At 40.1% G+C, this 21,331-nt stretch overlaps 3 protein-coding genes and 4 non-coding genes across 7 annotated transcripts; all 7 read right to left on the bottom strand.

Moving 5' to 3' along the window:
- Window positions 1-1,420: 1,420 nt before the first annotated feature.
- Window positions 1,421-4,688, bottom strand: LOC115022134 (40S ribosomal protein S8). The gene is made up of 6 exons (XM_029453023.1): window positions 4,650-4,688; window positions 3,361-3,467; window positions 3,040-3,139; window positions 2,643-2,818; window positions 2,046-2,175; window positions 1,421-1,575 (listed from the first exon to the last, which is right to left on the bottom strand). Exons 1-6 carry the CDS (start codon window positions 4,651-4,653, stop codon window positions 1,466-1,468), a joined length of 627 nt encoding a protein of 208 aa, XP_029308883.1. The 5' UTR covers window positions 4,654-4,688; the 3' UTR covers window positions 1,421-1,465.
- Window positions 1,745-1,813, bottom strand: LOC115023184 (small nucleolar RNA SNORD38). Its single transcript, XR_003833997.1, has one exon. It is a non-coding gene; the product is annotated as a small nucleolar RNA SNORD38 (small nucleolar RNA).
- Window positions 2,381-2,449, bottom strand: LOC115023183 (small nucleolar RNA SNORD38). Its single transcript, XR_003833996.1, has one exon. It is a non-coding gene; the product is annotated as a small nucleolar RNA SNORD38 (small nucleolar RNA).
- LOC115023188 (small nucleolar RNA SNORD38) lies at window positions 2,924-2,991 on the bottom strand. The gene has a single exon (XR_003834001.1). It is a non-coding gene; the product is annotated as a small nucleolar RNA SNORD38 (small nucleolar RNA).
- On the bottom strand, window positions 3,203-3,311 carry LOC115023189 (small nucleolar RNA SNORD46). Its single transcript, XR_003834002.1, has one exon. It is a non-coding gene; the product is annotated as a small nucleolar RNA SNORD46 (small nucleolar RNA).
- A 1,400-nt stretch (window positions 4,689-6,088) lies between the features above and the next one.
- hectd3 (HECT domain containing 3) lies at window positions 6,089-13,694 on the bottom strand. The gene is made up of 20 exons (XM_029452683.1): window positions 13,610-13,694; window positions 12,796-13,266; window positions 11,685-11,938; window positions 11,456-11,591; window positions 11,119-11,240; window positions 10,847-10,960; window positions 10,314-10,396; window positions 10,071-10,236; window positions 9,594-9,675; window positions 9,262-9,444; window positions 8,791-8,843; window positions 8,543-8,711; window positions 8,154-8,267; window positions 7,953-8,042; window positions 7,608-7,814; window positions 7,359-7,488; window positions 6,984-7,058; window positions 6,746-6,827; window positions 6,567-6,638; window positions 6,089-6,314 (listed from the first exon to the last, which is right to left on the bottom strand). The coding sequence occupies exons 2-20, from the start codon at window positions 13,147-13,149 to the stop codon at window positions 6,230-6,232; spliced, it is 2,571 nt and encodes an 856-aa protein (XP_029308543.1). The 5' UTR covers window positions 13,150-13,266; window positions 13,610-13,694; the 3' UTR covers window positions 6,089-6,229.
- A 1,182-nt stretch (window positions 13,695-14,876) lies between these two features.
- Window positions 14,877-18,152, bottom strand: best4 (bestrophin 4). Its single transcript, XM_029453888.1, has 8 exons — window positions 17,948-18,152; window positions 17,759-17,859; window positions 17,120-17,353; window positions 16,739-16,893; window positions 16,442-16,519; window positions 15,788-15,940; window positions 15,623-15,703; window positions 14,877-15,259 (listed from the first exon to the last, which is right to left on the bottom strand). The coding sequence occupies exons 1-8, from the start codon at window positions 18,097-18,099 to the stop codon at window positions 15,005-15,007; spliced, it is 1,209 nt and encodes a 402-aa protein (XP_029309748.1). The 5' UTR covers window positions 18,100-18,152; the 3' UTR covers window positions 14,877-15,004.
- Between the last annotated feature and the right edge of the window lie 3,179 nt (window positions 18,153-21,331).

Here is a 21,331-nt window from a genome sequence, read left to right as displayed (position 1 = left end):
CTGCTGAGGGGTTATGGAAGCCCAGGTTGCTTTGATAGCGGCCTTCAGCTCGTCTGCATTGTTGGGTCTCGTGCCTTCCTCTTGACATTACCCCAGAGACTATAGCGTTCAGGTCAGGTGAGTTTGCAGGACAATCACAGTAATTCCATGATCATTTAACCAGGCATTAGTACTTCTGGCAGTGTGGGCAGGTGCCAAGTCCTGCTGGAAAATGAAATCAGCATCTCCATGAAGCGTGTCAGAAGGAAGCATGAAGTCTAAAACGTCCTGGTAGACGGCTGCGTTGACTTTGGTCTTGAGAAAACCCAGTGGACCAACACCAGCAGAGGACATGGCTCCCTAACCATTACTGACTGGAAACGTGGACACTGGACTTCAAGCTACTTGGATTCTGTCTCTCCACTTCCTCCAGACTCTGGGATCTTGATTTCCAAACGAAATGCAAAATTTACTTTAATCTGAAAAGGACGTTGGACCACTGAACAGTAGACCGGTTCTTTTTCTCCTTAGCCCAGGTAAGATGCTTCCGACGTGGTCTCTGGTTCAGGAGTGGCTTTGACAGTTGCAGCCCATGTCATGGATACATCTGTGCGTGGTGGCTCTTCACTGACTCCAGCCTCAGTCTTTGTGAAGCTCCCCCAAATGTTTGAATGGGCTTTGCTTGACAATCCTCTCATGGCTGCAGTTATCCCTGTTGGATGTTTGGATACAGCACTCTGAACAGCCAGATTCTTTAGCAATGACCTTTTGAGGCTTCCCCTCCTTGTCGAGGGTCTTCTGGACAACTGTCAGGTCAGCAGTCTCCCCTGTGATTGTGACGCCTGCTGGTTACAGGTGCTCAGTGTGACCGTGAGTCTACGGTACTGAATTTTCTGAGTGATTTCTGGGTTTTCATTAGCTGTAAGCCGTAATCTAGATATAAATATTTCACTTTGCGTGTAATGAATCCATATAATATATGAAATAAACTAACTTCCACGATACTGAAATTTATTGAGATGTACCTGTATATACACACACACACACGTATTTCCATTTTCTGCTTCTTTAAACATTAGAGGAACACATTGTAACCATTACAGGCTAATGTTACATTATATACAAATATATTAAACTTGAGATGAGCAGTTTGATCCTTACTAACCATGTATATGATTAAACCTTCACTGATCTTTATCTTTGAATCTTTTCCTAATGCACAACAAACTCCCCAGGGATAATAAAGTTCTATCTTCTATGACCCATTAAATATTTACCCATCAGTGACGTGTCCTCAAACCCGGCTTATTAGTTTAAAAACACAGAATAGCAGCCTGATCAGATTTCAGTTACAGCTCGTTAGGCTGTAGGAGCCAAGATCAAACAATGCAATAGTTTACCATCAGCACTACACTGAGAAAGTAAAGACGACAGTGGACAGTTGTGGGGCGTTTGGATTTTATTGACGTATCAAAGAGCTGTACATCTATTTGCCTTTCTTGGCCTTGATCTTCCTCAGGTAGAACTCGAGCTCCTTGCCTTCCAGGATGTAGCCGTCTGCTCTGCCGCACTGGCCGGGTCTGGATGCGATGCAAGCTGCAGAAGGGAAGAGAGGAAACATGATCAGCTGAGGTGGCAGTTGTGCTCAAGTCAAATAACCATTTTTATTTTAAATAGAGATATTATCCCTGTAGCTTTATCCTTTCCTAGATGTTATCCCCCTGACTGAATTAAGACTGCAGCAGATGTCTGTAGGCAACAGGTCTTTCTCAGAGTCACTGTTATCGTCACTTTCATTCAGTAGCAGAACTGGACAAAGTTATCTTCATGGAAAGATCAGACATCACTTTATAATACAGCAGTCATCAAAAGAAGATCTTTTAATGGTGTCATCTTGTGACCTTGTTGTACCTGAAGACTATTTTGTGTTCAAACAAAGTGCATTAATTATTTAGGTACTTCTACAGCCGAACTTTACAAACGGCATGTGGTCTGACGCACTCAAGTCTTCATAAGTAAAGATTTCAGGACAGCTACTAACGTAGAACAGATATGTTGACACTCACCAAGAAGTTTTCCCTGCTGGAACTGCTCCTCCAAGAGGGTGCTGATCTTTGCCGTCTTTTTACGCTCATCGTACTTTTTCTGGGTCCTCTTTGACCTCTTTTTGTTCAGGACCTCTTCCTCCTCAGGAGTCTAAGACGGGGGAATAGATCTCATTACATCATAATACAGGGGTGCCATTAAAACATTGTGATATAATGGGATACCGTGAGCAAGGCTATATAAATTATTTTAAATCCAATTCAGGAAAACTCATTATAAAACACACCTCCATATACAGTTTAGCTGCTGAGCAACACTGTGGTGTAATTTAACACTGCAGTGTAGGTGGCACATCTTTCTCAGAGTCACTGTTATCGTCACTTTCATTCAGTAGCAGAACTGGACAAAGTTATCTTCATGGAAAGACATGCACCTGGTCTGACAGCAATGTATGAATGGCTTCTTTTTGTAGATCAGACAAAACCAAAAGATGCACCAAGTTAGCTTCTACCCACCTGATAGCAGCCCCACTGAGTTTATACAAACAATGCCAAGACAAAAGTATTTTGCCAAACTGAATATCAATGTGTACAAGACATTAGTTTTTTTCCACATACCAGCTTGGCTCCCTTCTTGCGTCCCAGAGGAGTGGCAAAGTGGGCCTCATACCACTGCCTGTAGGGAAGGCTGTCGACGAGGACGATGCAGTTCTTCACCAGGGTCTTGGTTCTGACCAGCTCGTTGTTGGAGGCATTGTAGACCACATCTATAATCCTGGTCTTGCGTGTGCAGCCTGTGTAGACAATTTCAAAAGCTGTTAGTAAAAGCAAATGCTCCCTCCCATTTAATTTGTCAATATTGACTAGATAAAACTTAATATCAATGCATAGGGAACATGTCTCATGTTTCTTTGCCATCACCACTTGCATTCAGTAGCAGAACTGGACAAAGTTATCATCAAAGAGAGGAGAGTCTTGTTAAAGAGGGCAAAAGTGACATTTAAAATAAACTTACACTCAGAGCCCCATGAGAAGTTACCAACATCCAGTCTCAGAGCACGGTACTTCTTGTTCCCACCTCGCACCCTCACTGTGTGGATACGACGAGGTCCAATCTAAAGAAATAAACAAATATTATAGTATTGAGCATGTATAAAAACTGCATTCTGATGTACTGAAGCATGTCAGAGTAACTATGACAAAGTCCTGGCATTGGTAAGTCAAAAACTTTGATCCAAAACGGCTCAAAATTGACAAACCTAAGGTCACTTTTTCATCACCCATGCTTCGTCACATCAAGTTGGTTTAAAGGCAGGGGTTCACTGATTTGACTTACTTTTGTGTTTGCAGGAGGGCGACCAAGCTCATACTTCCTTTTCTTGTGGTAGGGCTTGCGTTTACCGCCGGTCTTGCGGCGTTTATGCCAGTTATCCCTTGAGATACCTGAATGACAAAAATATGGGAGAAAGAACCAGGAGTTAGTGACAACTCACAGGACATTAACAACACAAGATGTTCTATGCTTGAGCAATCAGTTCTCCAAGGTAGGGGTTGTCCACAATTTGAAATTTGGTTTCCGCTTAAAGAGTTTCATCATCTTGCTCAAGTCAAAGTTCTCTTGTTGGCTGAACAGTTTTTTTCCAAACTGATTTACATGATTGAAAAGTGAGTTTAAGTGACTTAAAGAAATAAAATAATGGTACTTGAGCTCATCTAATGCATTTGAAAAGAATACAGTTCTTAAATTTACCTCAAACTTGACAACACAGCTACCAAATCCTGGTTAAGCCAGCAACAACCTTGCACTAATGACTAGCTTTAATAAGGTGTTTAATGCATCTCATTGCATACAGTTTACCTTTTTACTTCACCATTATAATCTTTTACCTTTCAAAGGCCACGGGCAACTGGATTTAGGGCCATTTAACAGCTCTAACTACTGAAATGTGCCGTCTTACGGGAATGAACAGACCATATAATGCATATGTTGCTTCCAACCCCTTACACACGTGAAAGCTACAATAGCATAAGGGCAAGCTAATTCTGGTAGCAATTGTGGCCTTTCAAGAACAAGCACGCACCTCGTGGGTCTTAGATACACCTTCATTGACATACAAACATAACTTTAACGTAAACCATGTTAAATGCACACAACTACAATCTCAAACACGTATTATTCCCTCAAGTGTTTCAGTGAAGCAGCGTGACACGTTCACGTCAATCCTGCTAACCTAGCTAATGCTAACTGCTAACATGCTATACTTTACTTGCCATTCGTAGTCCAAACCTCTTAAACTACTACTGGACGGTTGACATGTTTAGTACAAAACGCTCAACGCTATTAAAATCATATATAGCCCTACAAACCGTGCCGTTTTTAAGCACTTCAGCACTAGAAGCTATCTACACGGACAACGAGCGCAGCCATCTTGGAGCACTTCAGACATCCTTTTCAGATTACTTTAAAAAATACACAACAAATTCGACTACAGACAGCAAAGATATAGCGACATCTGTTCAGATAACATTTAGCTTCAATATAGCAAACCATTATAGAAAGAATTCTTCGTTAAAACATCAGATGGACAAAGATTCTCTCTCCGACCCGAGCATGAAAACACGTACCCATTCTCAGGCGCCGGCTAGAAAGAGAAATCGCAAAGGCTCATGGGGAGGTTTGAAGCCACTTGATCTCGCGAGAAGTCGCGGTATTTTCTTCTTCGAGTGAGGTTTTGTTGTTCGCAGAGAAGTATCATCGCAGTGTCATATTATTAATTATTAATCATTAATAACAGTGAGTAAAATAATCAACACTATAATGTAGCAATACTTTGTTACAAATAAAAGCAATGGATTCAAAATTATACGTGAGTAAAAGTATTATTATATATATTATATTATAATATTAGCATCCAAATATACTTAAAGTACCAAAAAGTAAACGTACTCGTTATGCAGCTGCGGAATGGCAAATATGCAATAATACATATTATATAGATGGATTCTAATTAGTGGTTCATTAATGTGTGCATAATTTTAATGTTGCAGCTGGTAAATGTGGAGCTGATTTGAATTACTTTATTTAAAGTTGATCTAAGTCATATATTGTGTAGCCTATTACAATACATCATAATGTATTTGTTGATAATATTTTGCTATTATTAATATGAATCTGAAAAGTAATCACAGTATCGTACAGTACTGAAGTAAATGTACTTTCCACCACTGATCTGTAGTATAATGTGTGTGCCCCCCAAGATCATTTAGAATGATTTACTCTCCCCCATGCAGACAGCTTCAGCTAATCAATTCATTTTAGTGCCATGGTAGCAATCTACACTGGGACTTGGCACATTAATGTAATACATTTTTGCTTATTAATTGTGTTTAGAGCACTTAAATGTATGACAAGTTTAAGTTCACATCCCAGTGCTATAAAAATACAAGATATACTGCTTAATCTACGATATTACATCATAATGTAAACTATTAATCTGAATCCACAAAGTTACTAAAGTTATCAAATAAATGTAGTGCAGTAAAAAGTACAATATCTCCCTCTTATTTGGGAGAATACGGCACTTGAGTAAATGCATTTGGTTACTTTACACTGATTAATAATGATATCATTTTATCATTCAAATACTTAAACACATTATTATGCTTTTGATTTTATCTGTGAAAAGCTAGTAAGAGGCCATCAGTTAAGATTATTTTGTCAAATTACTATTTCCAAGGTCATGAATGAAGATTTAGGGTCAACTTTATTATCAGTTTATTATTTAATATGATAGCTGATTTAAAGTTCTGTTTGTAACACTTTTAAATCATCTTATGTCAAAGTTGTACGTGATAAGTGCAGTTACCTGACTCCCATCTCCTGTTCATTTAATACAAATACCGTACAGTGTTAATCAGCTTTTATTATCAGCGCTAAACTTTCTCATGATATGCTGCTTCCCGTTTTATTCGTAGAACTTTACTCATAAAGATCTTCATGCTTCAAGTCTGCCACAACTTCTAAAAGCAAAGTTAAACACGAATAAAAACCCCAAAGTCATTTCCATGTTTCCATAGAGTTCTTTATTATATACAGCTAGGATTAATTGGCAGTTGTGTAGATATGGGGGTACACATGGCAAGATTTCTCTCCATTCAACAGTGATTTGTAAAGTGTTTGTTCAGTGAAGCAGCAGAGCGATAGATCACTCTTCCCAGGGACTCATGTCGGTGTCGATGGCCACACAGTTGTACGCAGCGTAACGCAGCTTCTCCTCACAAACCTTTGCACTGCAAGAGGAAAGGAAAAGGACGGGAGGCAATACATGTAACATTAATGTCAATAAAAATAATGAAGTGTAGGATTCTGAAAGGATTTAAGACCAACATGGGTAGAAAACTCTTCAGTGAACATTTGAAGGAAACTCCTCAAGAGAAGACTTAAAGGGGTTTTGTGCAACCAAACAAATGCACACAGTACATCTCAAACACAAGTGTGTCGCAACAGATTGTGCATGAACAAAGCACAGAACATCAGTATACCTTGGGTAGTTGGGTAAATAAAGAGTGCTGGAACATGTGGAGGACTGTGGAAGTGCATCGGTCGTTTCAGAGCTGAATCAGGACACAGAGAAATGAATAGCATCGTGCTCTATAAATACTAAATGAGCAAAACAGCATTTCTTCTGTAGTATCTTTTTTAGGTAAGCACTTGCACTCACCCTTGTTTGTCTGGAAAGACGTAGATAGGCGCAGGAAGACGACTTCTACCAGTTACAAACCTCAGAAACCTGCTGCGATCCTCTTAAAAAAAACAAAATTCAAAATCGTCGTCAGTCATTGAGTGATCAAAATAAACGTATTTTCAGCAGAACAAACAAACTGCATCGTTTCTGTGACAAGATGTTTACTACAGTAGACATGCTCTGTAAAATGTTGACAATTAAACAGCAAACTGACCATTGGTGAAGCTCGTCAGTGCTTCCCATAAGTATTGTACTCTAACGTCACTTTGTTCCAGGTCCTCATAGCGTGCTGGTGGGGAGATAGAAACAACATTCAAGCATTAAAATGAGTCCTTATTTCCAAAGTATTGCAGCTGTTATACCAAATATCAACCTCATGGTGGCGCTAAAGGAAAAGTTAAAGGATCACAAAGTCATCAGGAGTCATGATCTGGCCTCATTGGATATCAGTACAAAGTTTTATGACAATCCATCCTGTCGTTGTCGAGTTGTTTCAGGAAGGAGCAAAGTTGTGGACTCCTAGCAAGCACAGAAAATGTGTGTTTTTTTTGTCAGAGCAACTGAGATAACTTCTCAGCTGGACACTCACTGAGGCGTTTCAGGGCTTCCACACTGATCTCAGGGTCTCCACACACTTTCTTCTCCACTTCCTGCCACGTGAGCAGGTCCAGCACCGCCTGAGGCACCACCTTCAGCAGCCCCGCCTGCATGGCTGCGATCTGTAACACACATACAGACAATCAGGCACATGCAACATGCAACGATTTAGCAACTCTATACACACACAATATAATTAGTGGATGAGTTTATACTGAAGAATAAAAGGTTGCACTCCCACCTGCTGCTTGCTCTCCTCTAGCCGAGCCTTCTGCACCAGGCGGACGAACTCGCTGCGGTCCTCGTACCGTACGGCTACATTACTGCCGCCGGGGATGAGCTCCACCATCTGACCGTCGCTCAGCAGGGTGGTGTACACCAGCTCCTCACCAAACCTGAACTCATACGTCTCCTGGTCCATGTTGTCCATGGCCTCCAGCAGGTTCACCTGAACACACATCCACATTTCACTTGAGACAGTGTCTAGGAAAATAAGGATTAATGGCGACGTGAGACAGTTGGAGATAAAAGAGTGTGTAGCATGTAGTAGCATGTTCAGCAGGTGCAATCATTTGATTGTCCTCACCAGCACCGAGTCTACAGCGGGGAAATCTTTATTCCAGCAGACAGACTCCCCAGTCAGCTGCTTCCACACCAGCCCGGGCAGAGCCAAGACCTGCAGGGTCGGACACAGAAGAAGCCGGAAAGTCAAGTCTCTACATCCACCCGTTCTGACGTTATAGAGATGTTAACGACCTACAATCGGCAGAGAGCGAGAATCACTCACCAAGAAGTCTTTTCCTCTGAGAGCAGCTCCCATGAGCTGACCGATCCACTCGTACTTGTGGAACTCTTTACAGGACGGGTTGGGGACGTAGTAATCTTTGGCCTCTAAGGAGCCCTGAGGGAGCAGCAGAGACAGGAAAACACAACCAATTAGAGTTCATTTAGTTTGGTCTCATGTGTCAAATGTACATATTAGTTTGTATCATATTTACCTGATACATCACGTTTTATTTAGCTAAAAGTCCGGTCAGTCTTATCTTAGTCTTTTTATAAACTAGATTTTAGTTTCGTCTTCTTTCCGTGCACAGTACTGCATGCTGCTATCGCCACAGTTAGTGTTAAGTCTCGTCTTAGTCGTGGGAAGAACGCTGTCAGGCAGTGAGTGATTACCTGGTTGGACGTACGGCTGAAGAACGGCAGAGGCATGGGACACTCCGCTGAGCTGGGGCAAAGCTCCTCAGACATGTCAGCCAGGCTGTCCCGAAATCCGCCTCCCTGGTCAATGATTCCCTCTGCAATGAACTTACATTCCCACCACTGGTCATACCGAGCAGGCCATCTGACAAACCAAGAGGATTTAGATTTTAATGCACTTGAGTTTCAGTCATATTCAGATATGTAAGCCTAAAAATACACACCTATAATCCAAAGTCTTCTCAAATTTGTCAGATGGTTTGAGGCCTTCGTACACCTGCAAGGAGAAACATTTAAATCATAAAGCAACAGTAACAGTACCCACAATGCATCACAGTCAGACAAACCAGAGTCAAAGTACTCAATATGCAGAATATCCCATTTCAGAATAATATACAGTATATTGGATTATAATTATGGCATGCTTTCTGGCTATTCTGACCCACAATCCTTTGCGAGGCAAGATGCATGATCAAGAGGGTCAAAGTTCAAGGCCCCATTACAGGTCAGGTCATTTAGGTCATGTTAGGACGAAGTAGTATGTCCCAAAAGGATGCATGCTGCATGCAACAGTACATACGTGGTAAGAGCAGCTGCAGTATGCACTACAAGTCTAAATAAAGATAGTGTGATTTGGAACACAGCCTATGAGCCTAGTTTGACAGTGAGGAAGTGATGACTCGGTGTTTTCTTACCTGACTGAACACAGCGTTCTTGCAGCTGGTGTCCAGAGAGGTGTTGTCTCTGTGCTCCATGGCCAGACGTCTGTTGATGTAGAGTCGGGGCATGAAGTTCGGTTTACTCGTCTCCGAGTCCTTCAGGCACTGTGTGATGAGGGCCGAGCGGCGTTTGGACAGCAGCAGGAACTGCTTTATGCTCTAGAGGGCGCCAGAGAAAATCATTTTGGAGGCTTTTAACGTTTGTGTGTCAAGTTTGCAAATCTGGTAAGAACTGCTCCTTGGGGCTTATTGCTTAATTGTTATTCAGTGTCTGTCTTGCATATTTCAAAAGCTTCCCGATGACTCACTTTGATGTGGTTGAAGGTACCCAGACTGTAATCCCAGGCCGGTATCAAGTGTGGGAGCACGCTGTCCAGCAGACAGATGAACCTGCAGAAAACAACACAAACAAGGACGAGTCAGAGCCTTGCACCGGACTTGTGTTTCTTAGATTTAGTGTTTCATGACATTTCTAAATCAAATGTATTCAACACAAAACCCACAATTAGGTGATAAATATTCACCTGCATGATATTTCCAGAGACTGTAAGCAGCAGTAACCATGGTTTCCAACAGATTAATGTTTTTAAAGAGTACAATTCAAGCACTTTTCAGCTACTTAAACTAAAACCAGCTGTTCTTATCAACTTTAATCATCGTTATTTATTTTATTTAAAATATCAAAATATTTATGATTACATGTGTGATTGTGTAGATGATATTATGTTTAAACGATATCGTATATTTCAAGACTTTGCACGGCCTCTGAGTCACATGAGCGTTACCTCTGGATGACCAGCGCTCTGCGGTACAGGACGTCGGGCGTGTTGCCTTGGAGACGGGGGTAGCGCACCAGGTTAGTGGACTGGAAGACGTCGGCGTTCAGACCCAGGTCTCTTTCACATGACGACTTGATCTTCAAGCCTCGGATCCGGACGTCTATCCCCTCATCTGTAGAGCCAAAACACATTTTAAGGTTCATGACACTATAGAAGCTTTTTATACTTTTATTATTATTAAAGCCTCACCTCTACATTCTTCAATCCGAACCTCGATCACAGGCAGGTGAGACAACATATCCATCAGCACACACACTTCTCCAATCAGGTTGCTGGAAGCAAAAAAGAGCAGCGGTGGTTCAAGGCAACAGAATTCAAACAGTATTCCTGCAGATTAAATGGCTCGATGTGGCCGAGCATACATGCTTCAAAATAACAAATGACACTAAAAATGGCCGAATCTTTTTATTTTTCTGTTTTCAATAGGAAATAGATCTGATTCTTCACGTTATTAACGGAGCGAGAACACATCAGGTAGGTGTATTAATAGAGATGTTACTACTTGAATCTTATTATCCTGATTAATTTAATGCACTAAATAATATCAAAGGAAGTTCGTTATCATATGACACGCAGACGGCAGACAATGTGTGGCTCATCCTGCCTTAGGAATATTAAATACTGACACAAAACACATCTTTAACACAGAACTAGTGGCATTAGCTTTTCTTCTAAAGCTTCTGAACTGCAATCAGTGTTTCAATCTTTTTGAAAAGGCTCACTCGTCTATGGTGATGTCGCTCAGCTTCTTCAGGTTGTCTCCTTCTCCTCCGAACAATGTGACTCGTTTGGGCATGTAGTTGTCGTCCGTAGAGTCCACCGTCAATATCAGCTTACTAGAGAGCGAAGAGACGTTATGTACAATAAGGACACGTCAATACGGACTTCATATGAGCATGAAATTCGTCATGGATTGTTCCCATTTGAATACTTCATAATTTGGGTGTTGTGTCACGTAGTCAGTTTGATTAACGTTGCTCAGCGGCTTCCTTACTTAACCACAGAGCCTCTCCTCATGTGCAAGCGGATCCAGTGTTGTCCCTGCATGCCGTCGCTCTCCCAGTAAGTTTCAGTGTCGCCGTCCGTCAGACAGCTCACCCCTCCGCTGGGATCCTCCTGTCAGCAAATATCAAAGTGATTCCATGTGAAAAAAAACATTTCTCCTGCAGCTTCGTCTGCACAGCTGCAGATTTCAAATCTCCAATGATCGAGTGATTGATTCAATATCATAAGATTAAAACCCTTAAAGTAAATCCCTGTTTTTCTGAGGTTTAGACTCTTTTAGGGGGAAAAACCAAGAAGATATGAAAACCTGAGCACGTGTGACTCACCGAACATGAAGAAACATCGATGCTGGTCACGCACTGCTTCACGCTCCCCAGGTTCTCATCCTCTTTCCCTATGTGGTCGTGGAAGTAGTGCACCAAGTCCTCGTCACATTCATATGCCCAGGTGGGAGGAACATACCTTAAAGATTTGAAGGGGAACAACAGCAGAATGTTAAAATCTGCTGCGATCTAAACTCAAAAAGTCTTGACTCTGTAATCTGACTCAACACACCTTAGCTTCTGGACGGCAGCGACATCACACTCAGCGATTTTGGGTTTGGAGCCGATGTAAAGCGCGTTCTCCACACTCACCACCTGCTCCCACCTGTTGCAGGGCTTGTGGTCGTAGCCAAAGAGCTGCTGTTGTCTGCTGATGGTCTCCGGTGACTCGACCGGCACCAGCCTGTCGCCTCCCTCCGTGTGTTTACACACCAGGATCCAGCCTTCCTCCAACTCCTGGCCCGGACGGTGCTCCTCCAGCTGCTCCTGGACACAGACATGTCAACGTGAGTTCTTTCCAGCCACATTTAAAGTCATCGAAACTGAAGTAACAGGTAAAGAAACTACAACCTAGTGTAAGAGGGACAAGTAGAGTCGTCCTTGAGGAAGGCACTGAACCTTTGATTCAGATGTTTCTTTTGGAGGTTTTCACATTAACATAACCCACATGTCTTGACTGTGGAATGAAACCAGGAAACGTGGGAAGAAACCCGTGCAGAAAATGCAAACTCGACACAGAAATACTCAAGCTGGTCAGTTCCGCTGGATTCAAACCCAGGACCTTCTTGCTGTGAGATAAATTATTATTTCAAATATAGAAAAGCACCATAGCATTTACTACAATTAAAAAATAGTCATACCAAAGCATGTTTCTAGCTAAATACTCAAAAATAAAATACAAATACATGTTCCATAACTATAACCTGGGAACGCTGGTTGTTGAAATCTATTCTGACATTTTTGCACAATACCACTTTTAAACTGCTCTCCCACTTTTAATTCACATATACTGTTTACTTCTGTTCCTTGTGCACATTTTTTATTTCAGAATATTTATTTTTTTCCTCAATATTTGCTCTCATTTTTCCATTTTAATTTGTTTATGTACGCACCAATACACCAAAGAAAATTCTTTGTACAACAACAACAACAACAACAACAACAACAACAACAACATGATATGGTTACAAAGATGAACATGATGTATATCAGGACATATTAAAGTCATATGAATGTAATGTAGTAAGAGTAGCTGTGGAAGCTCTTGCAGCAGCATTAGATTAGTTGCAGTAGTTTCATGGATGGTTCAGTGACTGTAACCTGGCAGGGAGACAGAAGCTTACCTTATTGATTTTCACCCACAGGCCCTGGCTGTTGCAGTACTCCTCCCCTGTTGTCCGGATACACGTCCCTTTCTTTGGCTCGATGTTGTACTTGCATGATTTCTTAATGTGTGGAGTCTGATGTGGACTCTCAAAGACGGGGACGAGCGTTTTCCCGACGGTGCAGCCTCCGGTGGATGCTCCTGTCGAGGCGGAAGAGGTGGACGATGAGTCCTTGCAGATCTTGTAGCACACCTCTTTGGAGACATAACACAGACACTCCGGCACCGACTCGCTCCTCTTGAAACACTCAATGCACCGGTTGAGGAAGCGGATCCTGCCGAGCAGCAGGTGAGGGTTGTCGCCCAGAGACATGATGATGCTGATGATGATGATGATGATGATGGAGGTGACAGTCAGCAGCTCGGCAGCAGCAGCAGGGGGCCAGCAGCTGACATTACACCGCTTTTGTTTTGCTGCCTGGTTGAGCTTCTGTCAAAACAAAGCAAACAAAACCGAATGTTCTCGAGAAACAGATCATTCAATAAACAGCAGCCAAATCGTGGGTTTTAATGTGCTTTTCATCTCTCTTTCACCAGAGTATAAAAGGATAAACGATCCGCTGATCAGCGACCAAAGTCCGCTGACAGTTAGAAAAGTATCAGCTCCTTCTAAGAGCTAACATTAGCATGCTAGCTAGGTAAAGGAGTGTATCGTGAGGCATTTACGACAGCTGTTTCCGAAAAACACGTAATTTGAATCACAAGTTAATGAGAGATACAATGTTTAATAAGCTGAAAAGCCATGGTGATGTCTAAAATCAATATTGACGTACCGCTTAGTTTATTTTTATATGTGAAACTCTTCTATCGGTGTGGACTTCATTGGATTTCTGACAACGCGGAAGAATCGCATAAGAGACTTTTGACCCTCTGTGACTTCCGTCGTTTGTATTTCAAAATAAAAGTTTCAACCGTCTCGCCACCGAGGGTCTTTCATCCTTCTTTCTACATATTTAAAACAGTATATTGTTGTATTATCTGACATTCTTATACACAACTGTGCTGTGCTTTGTTGCTGAATGGCACCCAGTAGAAAACCCATGTTATCTGAGTGTAAAGAATGAACTACTGCTTTTATTTTATGCTTTTTTTTATGTTGTGACCACGTGGAGACAAGTAAAAGCATACCACCCGTACACACTGCAGACTGCACCCAGAAGATTCTGTCTTGTTTTCTTGTTTTGAAATGTAGGCCTTTGTGCTTGGACTAATTTTATTTTTGGTAAAGATAGCTATTTGTTTTTTTATTTGTTTCAATGTGTCATTTTACTTTGAAAAGTAACAATAAATATGGTTGAAATGTTCTTTGTTGATATTATTTGATAGATGTAGTAGGGGGAGGCTATTGGACACAATTTAGATTAAAGAGTAATGGACTTTTCCAACATATTCTTGGATTATCATTACTGATGCATTAATCAAATTGCATTTTATTATTGTGCAGCAGCTGGTTGAGGTTGAGTGTACAAAATACACTTAAAGTATCTTTTTTGTATTTTGTAGAAACAAGTTTTGTGTTTTTGCAAGACTTATATTGTAATGTAGTATTTCTACATTGTGACATTACCCCCCTAATTTTACTAAAACAAAACATTTTGAATATAACCCTAACCCACCCTTGCCTTCAGACTACAGGCTATATAATACATGTTGTATATAATATAAGAAGACATCTGTGTGTTTATGACATGTGCTTGGCTAAATTAAAATCATGAAAAAACTAATGTGAAAAGAATCCTTTTAAAGCACATGAATTATTAATTAAACATACGTTTAGTAAATATGTTCTTATACATGCAAAGTGAAAGCACTGAATAATTACATTCACTTTTTAAACATACAACAAGAATGAGACTCAATATGTTTTATTTCACAAATGGGTTGAAAAACATCCTCGTTTTCACTAATTTAGTTTCACTGCAACTTTAATCAATGCATATCTTGCTCTTTGTGGTTGAGGTTGTTGATGTCTTCCTCAGGGTCAGCATCATCTTCCTCATGTGGGTGTGACGACACATCCAGCAGAGAAGGGAGGCTGCCACCTCGCAGGATCCCTTTGCCCCTCTGCAGAAGACTGTCGAGTCCGTCCCCCAGAGAGCCCTTCAGAGGTAAATACTGCTTTTTCCCAGGAGTGTCTTCAGGCTGGTGAATCTCAAGATCCTCCGCACTCATCCTGCAAATATGGCAAACATTTTAGTTGTGATTTTTTTACTGGACTGTGCAGCATCAACAAAAGGCCCTGAAACATGAAAGGTCCAATGAGTTGACCTCATGTCGAAGGTGGAGCCTTTGAAGGCCGGTTTGAGCGTCTCTGCTGCTGTGGACAGAGTGTAAGGGATGGAGAAATGTCTCTGCTCCCAGTGCTTGTCCTTCTCAATCGGAGCCAGGTTCTGGTACATGTCATCTACAGCCAGCATCGACACCTACAGGGGAGGGAGTAAACGCTTAGCACTCATTTCAGATGTTTAGGCTGGTTGTATTGGAGACGACCTTGAGGGCATCGGTGGATTATGAGACGAAGGGCCCCTGGGAACAGACATGAGGCCCCTCCACCTCTCCTACAGACAGTATGAGCAAGACACACAGAGATTATAGTAGTTTAGTCATTTTTTGTTGTTGTTTTGTGTCTCTTTTTAGTAATTGTGATACTTTTTGTAGTCAAGTTGTGTCTCTTTGTAGCAATTTTATGTCTTTGAAGTTGTTTTCTGTCACTTTGTATTAATTTTGTGTCTCTTTGCAGTCAGTTTTGGCCCGTTCACTTATCCATCCATGCTTGAGGAGACAACCTGAATGTTTCTGTCAATCAGCTGGTTGGTTTCAAAGTCGTCATCGTCCTCGCCGAATGGGTTGATGATCAGCTCTCCCACCTACACAGCGGAAACACGCCATAAAATCGCCCTTTTGTGTCAAAATCAAAAACAAAAAAGAGAAACATGAATGTGTCACGTTACCTTGAGCCAGCCAGCATAGAAGAAGAACTGCACCAGGGTGAAAACAGGGACGTACATGTCCAGTTTGTGATCCTTGTATCCTTTCTCAGGGTTCAGAAATTGTCGGCCAACCACACAGAAGGCAAAAAAGGAGTAAACTGCTAAAGTAACCACCTGCACAGATGGGAAAAACAAACAAACAAAACAAAGCAGTGATCAAAAGTGCAAAAATAAGTACTTTTACTTGATATTGCTACTTTAAAAGTAACCAAGTATAAGTCCTGCATTTCATTTTCAAGTGAAAAGTACAAAAAGATAAGATAAGAACTTTATTGACACCGAGGGAAATTTACTTGTTACAACAACTCAAGAGTGAGAAAAGCAAACGAAGAAAGTGAAACAATATAAAAACAATATATATATATATATATATATACACACACTTATCACTTATACAGATATTAGTACGATATAAGGATTAGCATTAAAGTACCAAAAGTACAAGTGTTCATTATGCAGAATAATTTGAGTAAATTTACTTTCCACTGCTAGTGATACATTTAGTATGACTTTATTTAATTATTATTTAACAAAAACTAAAGATAAAGAAGGACAATAGGCATCAAATGAAGTAAAAATACATTTAGTTGATGAAGTTTTTAGTTAAGCTCCTACCTGAGTGTAGACCAGAGGGATGCTTATCCAATCATAGTGGAACAGGAGGCTGCACTTGCCTCTGTACTTATTCAGCTCCTGCAGTCATCAATACATATCATACTTTTATAATTACATCTAGTTAGTTGCACTTCATGTGTACACACATTATTCCCACACTGTATGTATTACGGTGGCCCTGAAGGTCAAAACACAACAGCATTTCAAAACATGTGTTTTGAGCCTCAGGGCCACCGTACTACAGCCGATAAAAAGTTGTTTTGTCAATTTGCAGGAGAAAAAGCAACAAACTCTCACATCCATCAGCAGTCTCAGAGCGATGTCGTCCCTCACTCGACCCTCCTCTCTCGCTCTGGACGCCAGGTTCGAGAACCAAGTCAAAGGCATCCAGTACTTGTTGAAATCAGAGTGCAGAGACTCGAACTTCTGCAGCTCGTGTGTGGTCATAAATCCTGCACAGAGATGAGACCGTTAAACAGTACAAATATCCTAATGGAGTCATTCATGCTAAAAACACTTTAAGAGGGAGGGGAGCGTAAACTGGAGCCCTCTATTTTATTAACTTAAATGTTACAAAGCCAAAACTTCAGGTGTTCAGGAGGTAAAGAGCAATATATTAATTTGTGGTACTAGATATTAGAGTAAATGTAACGTATTCCTCCACACTGTAGTTCTTACCCGCCTCCACTATGTGCTCCAAAGTTGGGAAACGCTTGTGAACTCTTGTGCTGATGGAGCGGAGGATGAGGACTGAAGATAAGTTGGCGTATCTCATGAGTGTCCGTCTCAGGAGACGTCCCCTCTCGTCGGCCCCGTGGACGTTCCCAGACACCACCATCATGAGGTTATCAGGCAGAGGGAAGCTGGTGTACTGACCCCACCATCGGTTAAAGGCCAGGGACACATAGAAACCTGGGACAAACAGTCTTATGCATTAAATCTGGATGTTTTCCTCTATCATTTTAATGAGATGTGACATAAATTCGAGGTATTTTATTCATGAATGATCGAAAGCTTTCGAAATCTTGAGACCAACATTTGTAGTTTTTACTGTTTTCCACCAGATTGAGCGTTTTTCTTATCTCTGAGCAAAAACATGCTATTTCCCTGGTTTCCACTGGAGGCTGCTGTATTATGTGTTTGATGTAATGCATCACAATCTATGTTGTTGTGAATCATTGACATATCTAACATTTAGTATGTAGTTTTTTGACATGGACATATTTGAGGACACTTTATTTTAGAATGAAGCACGAGGATTAAGTCTGTGATTTATCTTCAGATTAAGATGCTGACAGACAGTTTGATCAGACTCACCCAGGACAAACAACACGGGGATGAAGTTGGTGTTGGTGAAGTGGTCGCAGTAAAGGGCGATACGCTCAAACAGATCCTGCTGCTTTGGTGTGAGGAGGAACCTGTGAGGAGAACAACTTCACTAAACCACAAACACTCCATCAAACTGCAGCAAACAGCAGAATTAAAAGAAGAAATCAACGCATTTACCTGTAAAACAGACTGAAAAACAGATAAACCGCACAGAACACCAGGAAGTCTTTGTAAAGCAGCCTGTAGATGCTTCCCTTCCACCTGAACAGGAGCTTGGTGAAGCCACCAAATCGTGCATCGGCCACTTGAAGGGTGTAAGAAACTGTCATGTCGGGGTTCACTCTGTGTTGTAACAGCTGGAAAATCCTGTGACATATCAATATATGAGACATGAATCATGATATATACATTTTATTACAACCATTTCCTATTAAGAAGCAATAGAAAGATGTGTCTTACCTGTGAATGCAGGTCGAGCACCTGGTCCTGCTGTCCTGGGAAGAAAAGTTCTTCCTCTGGGTCTCAATTTAAAGCTCTGTTGTGCCGTCATAAATTAACATTTCTAATTTATTACCTGGGAACCTGAAGCCCACAGATACACACCTACAGTTACTGCCGGTCTTTCCTCAAACGGTAATGTTAGGGACTTCTTTTGGAGGATCAGCTGTTATTATATCTTTGCTATAATCTATAAGGATCACAGCAAATTCCCCGTTAAAAAAAAGAAAATAGGGATTATTGTTCATTTAAATACTTTAGTGTTGATAAACGTTGATTAGAGACTTTGTGTGTTCTCACAGAGCTGACATCTGTAAATGTCCAAAATGATTAATTTAGTAATTTAGACCTGATTTTGTGGCTTTTCATTAATGATTCATCTGCAGATTATTTTCATAAATGAATCAATAAATAGTTTGCATTACAAAATGTCTCAAACAAGTAACTTTAACAATTAATTAATAGTAATTTAAATAATAATAATGATAATTACTATTATATAATAATATTTAAATAATAATAAACAATATACAAAATAAAATAATAACAATAATAGTAATTCTTTCTTTACAAGAAATAAGAAACAGAAATAATAAAAACATACATGTTACATATACATTTCGAACACACACACACACACACACACACACACACACACACACACACACACACACACACATGTTCTGTTGATTCACTATTAACTGTTATTATTTCAGCCCTGAGCAGATTTCTATTCTCTCGGCTCCTGAAATAACAGTAACAGGAATGCATTTACGTATAACACACTCTGATGTTTTTATTACCATAATAAAATAATTGTATGTTGATCTCCACTGAGAAATAACAATCAGGAACTTACTCCTCACTTTCTGATCGTTTCCCTTTGAAAGATGGATTAAATTATGTAATAATTTAAATACATGATTATATGACTTTGTATGTTTTATCTGTAATCTTGATTATTCTCTTTATAATTGATATAATTCATTGTAAGTTCTTCATGTTAGGATGCGTTGTATGTTGTGCTCAGAGATGTTTCCCCCCCCCCCATAATGTTTTTAATAATATTTAAAAAATAAATAACAACAACAAAGAAGCAAATGTGTTCTCATCCAGTATGAGGAAGAATATAACAACATATTATATAGAGTATAACATTAAAATGAGGCTTTCTTTTACATGTTTAAATAATAAAACAAGTATTACAAAAATCAAGAAACATAAATAGAATATAGAAGAAAATAACAAAACTAATATGAAATATGTTAAACATATCTGAATTAAAATGAAAGAGTTTGTAGAGGTGGTAGTTTTGTGCAGAAAATGTGCAACACTTTCTAAGGAAGGTGACATGTACACAAGTCGAGAAAGAATATGTGGTAAAGAAATATAATCCCAAAGATCAGAATCAGAAATCCTTTATTAGTCCCACGACGGGGACATTTACCTTGTTACAGCAAAAGAACAAGAAACTAAACTAACAATTAAATATAATAAAATACAGTAACAATAGTGTACGTACAAAGTGGTTGATAAAAAATGGTAAGAGTGATCATTGCACTGTTCAGCCTCTTCCTGTCAGCTGACCACTCCATAGAAACCAGCTGATGCCGCCACAGAGCGTTAATGTGACACATAAAGACAGATGTGAACATGTTGTCAAAGTTCACACGGGACAGAATGTTAAAGAGATTTTTAATTATTCATTTTAATTATATTTAAAAAGTATAAAAACAATATTTTGATATTAACAAGTCTTTTCCAGATGCTCCAGAGATGAAGAAACGCTGGACCTGTTATCTCAGTGAATGCGTTGCCATAGAAACACACACAGAGGCTGTGACAGTGTTATTTACTGTTCTGCTCAGGGACTGTGATAAAAACATTTACAGTGTCCGGTGGGCCCGTCCCACACGTCTCTCAGCCTTTTGTCATTGGCTGCTGCGCCCTGCTCACTTGTTTGTGTTTCACATCGTTACAGCGGTGTGTTGTAAATCAGTCTGCTTTATCTTCTGACTCTGTTTGCTCTCCTGACTGGATGTTTACGAGGCCATCTATCCTCCATCAGAGCCTGGACAAGTGATCTCTGTGACTTCCCTTTATTATTCAGCTGCAGCAAAGACTCACGGGCCTCACAGCGTCTGCATCTTTAACTTATTGCATTTATAACCAATGCATTCGTGCATTAATCACAATAAAGTACTCTCAACGTGGCTGTGGATGTTTATGGCTGATAAATTTAAAAAAGTGTTAATTCCTGTCACTAGGTGGCGCTCTTGTGGTGTGCAGCAGGGCTCTCAGTATGTGTCTGTATGTATCTCATAAACAAAGACACCTAAAGGATCTCGTATTGACAGAAAACAGTAAAAGAACATCCGACACATTTAATGACATGTTCATTTATAATGTTAATCTGTGAAAGTAGCTGTAAACTGTTTGTACTGCACACTTTTTATAATATTATTCTTGTTCTTCTGTTGCTTTTATGAAGACTAGTTTTCTGTGAAGCACATTATAACAATTCCCTTTAATATTTATTCTTATTTATTAAGTGAAATATGATGCCGAGGAAAATAACTAAGCAATCTTTGGCAGTATTCTTAATTTTATGCTACGCCATTACATTTTGGAAGCCAATATTTTTCATATTTACATTTATTTGACATTAATTACTCTGCTGATTCAGATTATTGATACAAAATATTAATCTAATAATAAATGATGACGCATTAAACCACCCAGTAGTATATACAATCAATTAATAATTATAATCTTATAATTTAATACATAATAATCTGTACTTAAATAAGATTCTAAGATTCTTCTACCTCTGTAAATGTGGCACAACAATATATTTTCACAAGGACTTTCCACTTCTACGTCTCCATCGTGTGTAAATGTAGAGTCAAAGGTTGCTCTGTGATCTTGGTCCATAGATGAAATAAACTCCCAGATTAGCGTCCATAGATACTCCAACAAGTGTTTCCTGCTCTCGCCTGCTGGATCCACTGGTCGTGGGCTCAGACCTCTGAGAACCGGACGGACTGATCTGTAACCCAACGC

The sequence above is a fragment of the Cottoperca gobio genome, chromosome 17 (assembly GCF_900634415.1).
Source record: "Cottoperca gobio chromosome 17, fCotGob3.1, whole genome shotgun sequence".
In the NCBI taxonomy this organism is placed as follows: Eukaryota; Metazoa; Chordata; class Actinopteri; order Perciformes; family Bovichtidae; genus Cottoperca; species Cottoperca gobio.
Note: the sequence above shows the minus strand (reverse complement) of the source record. Positions and strands in the feature narration are given on the sequence as shown.

Coding starts and splice junctions, on each gene's coding strand:
- LOC115022134 (XM_029453023.1), bottom strand. Junction 3,140..3,360: donor GCCCTCCTGCAAACACAAAA/GTAAGTCAAATC, acceptor TTATTTCTTTAG/ATTGGACCTCGTCGTATCCA. Junction 2,176..2,642: donor GCAAGAAGGGAGCCAAGCTG/GTATGTGGAAAA, acceptor CCCCCGTCTTAG/ACTCCTGAGGAGGAAGAGGT.
- hectd3 (XM_029452683.1), bottom strand. CDS start 13,149: ATGTCTCTGGGCGACAACCCTCACCTGCTGCTCGGCAGGATCCGCTTC. Junction 10,961..11,118: donor AGGAGAGGCTCTGTGGTTAA/GTAAGGAAGCCG, acceptor TTCGCTCTCTAG/TAAGCTGATATTGACGGTGG. Junction 9,676..10,070: donor AGAGCGCTGGTCATCCAGAG/GTAACGCTCATG, acceptor TGTTTTCTGCAG/GTTCATCTGTCTGCTGGACA.
- best4 (XM_029453888.1), bottom strand. CDS start 18,099: ATGACAGTTTCTTACACCCTTCAAGTGGCCGATGCACGATTTGGTGGC. Junction 17,860..17,947: donor TTTTTCAGTCTGTTTTACAG/GTAAATGCGTTG, acceptor TTCTCCTCACAG/GTTCCTCCTCACACCAAAGC. Junction 15,260..15,622: donor TGATTGACAGAAACATTCAG/GTTGTCTCCTCA, acceptor CCTCCCCTGTAG/GTGTCGATGCTGGCTGTAGA.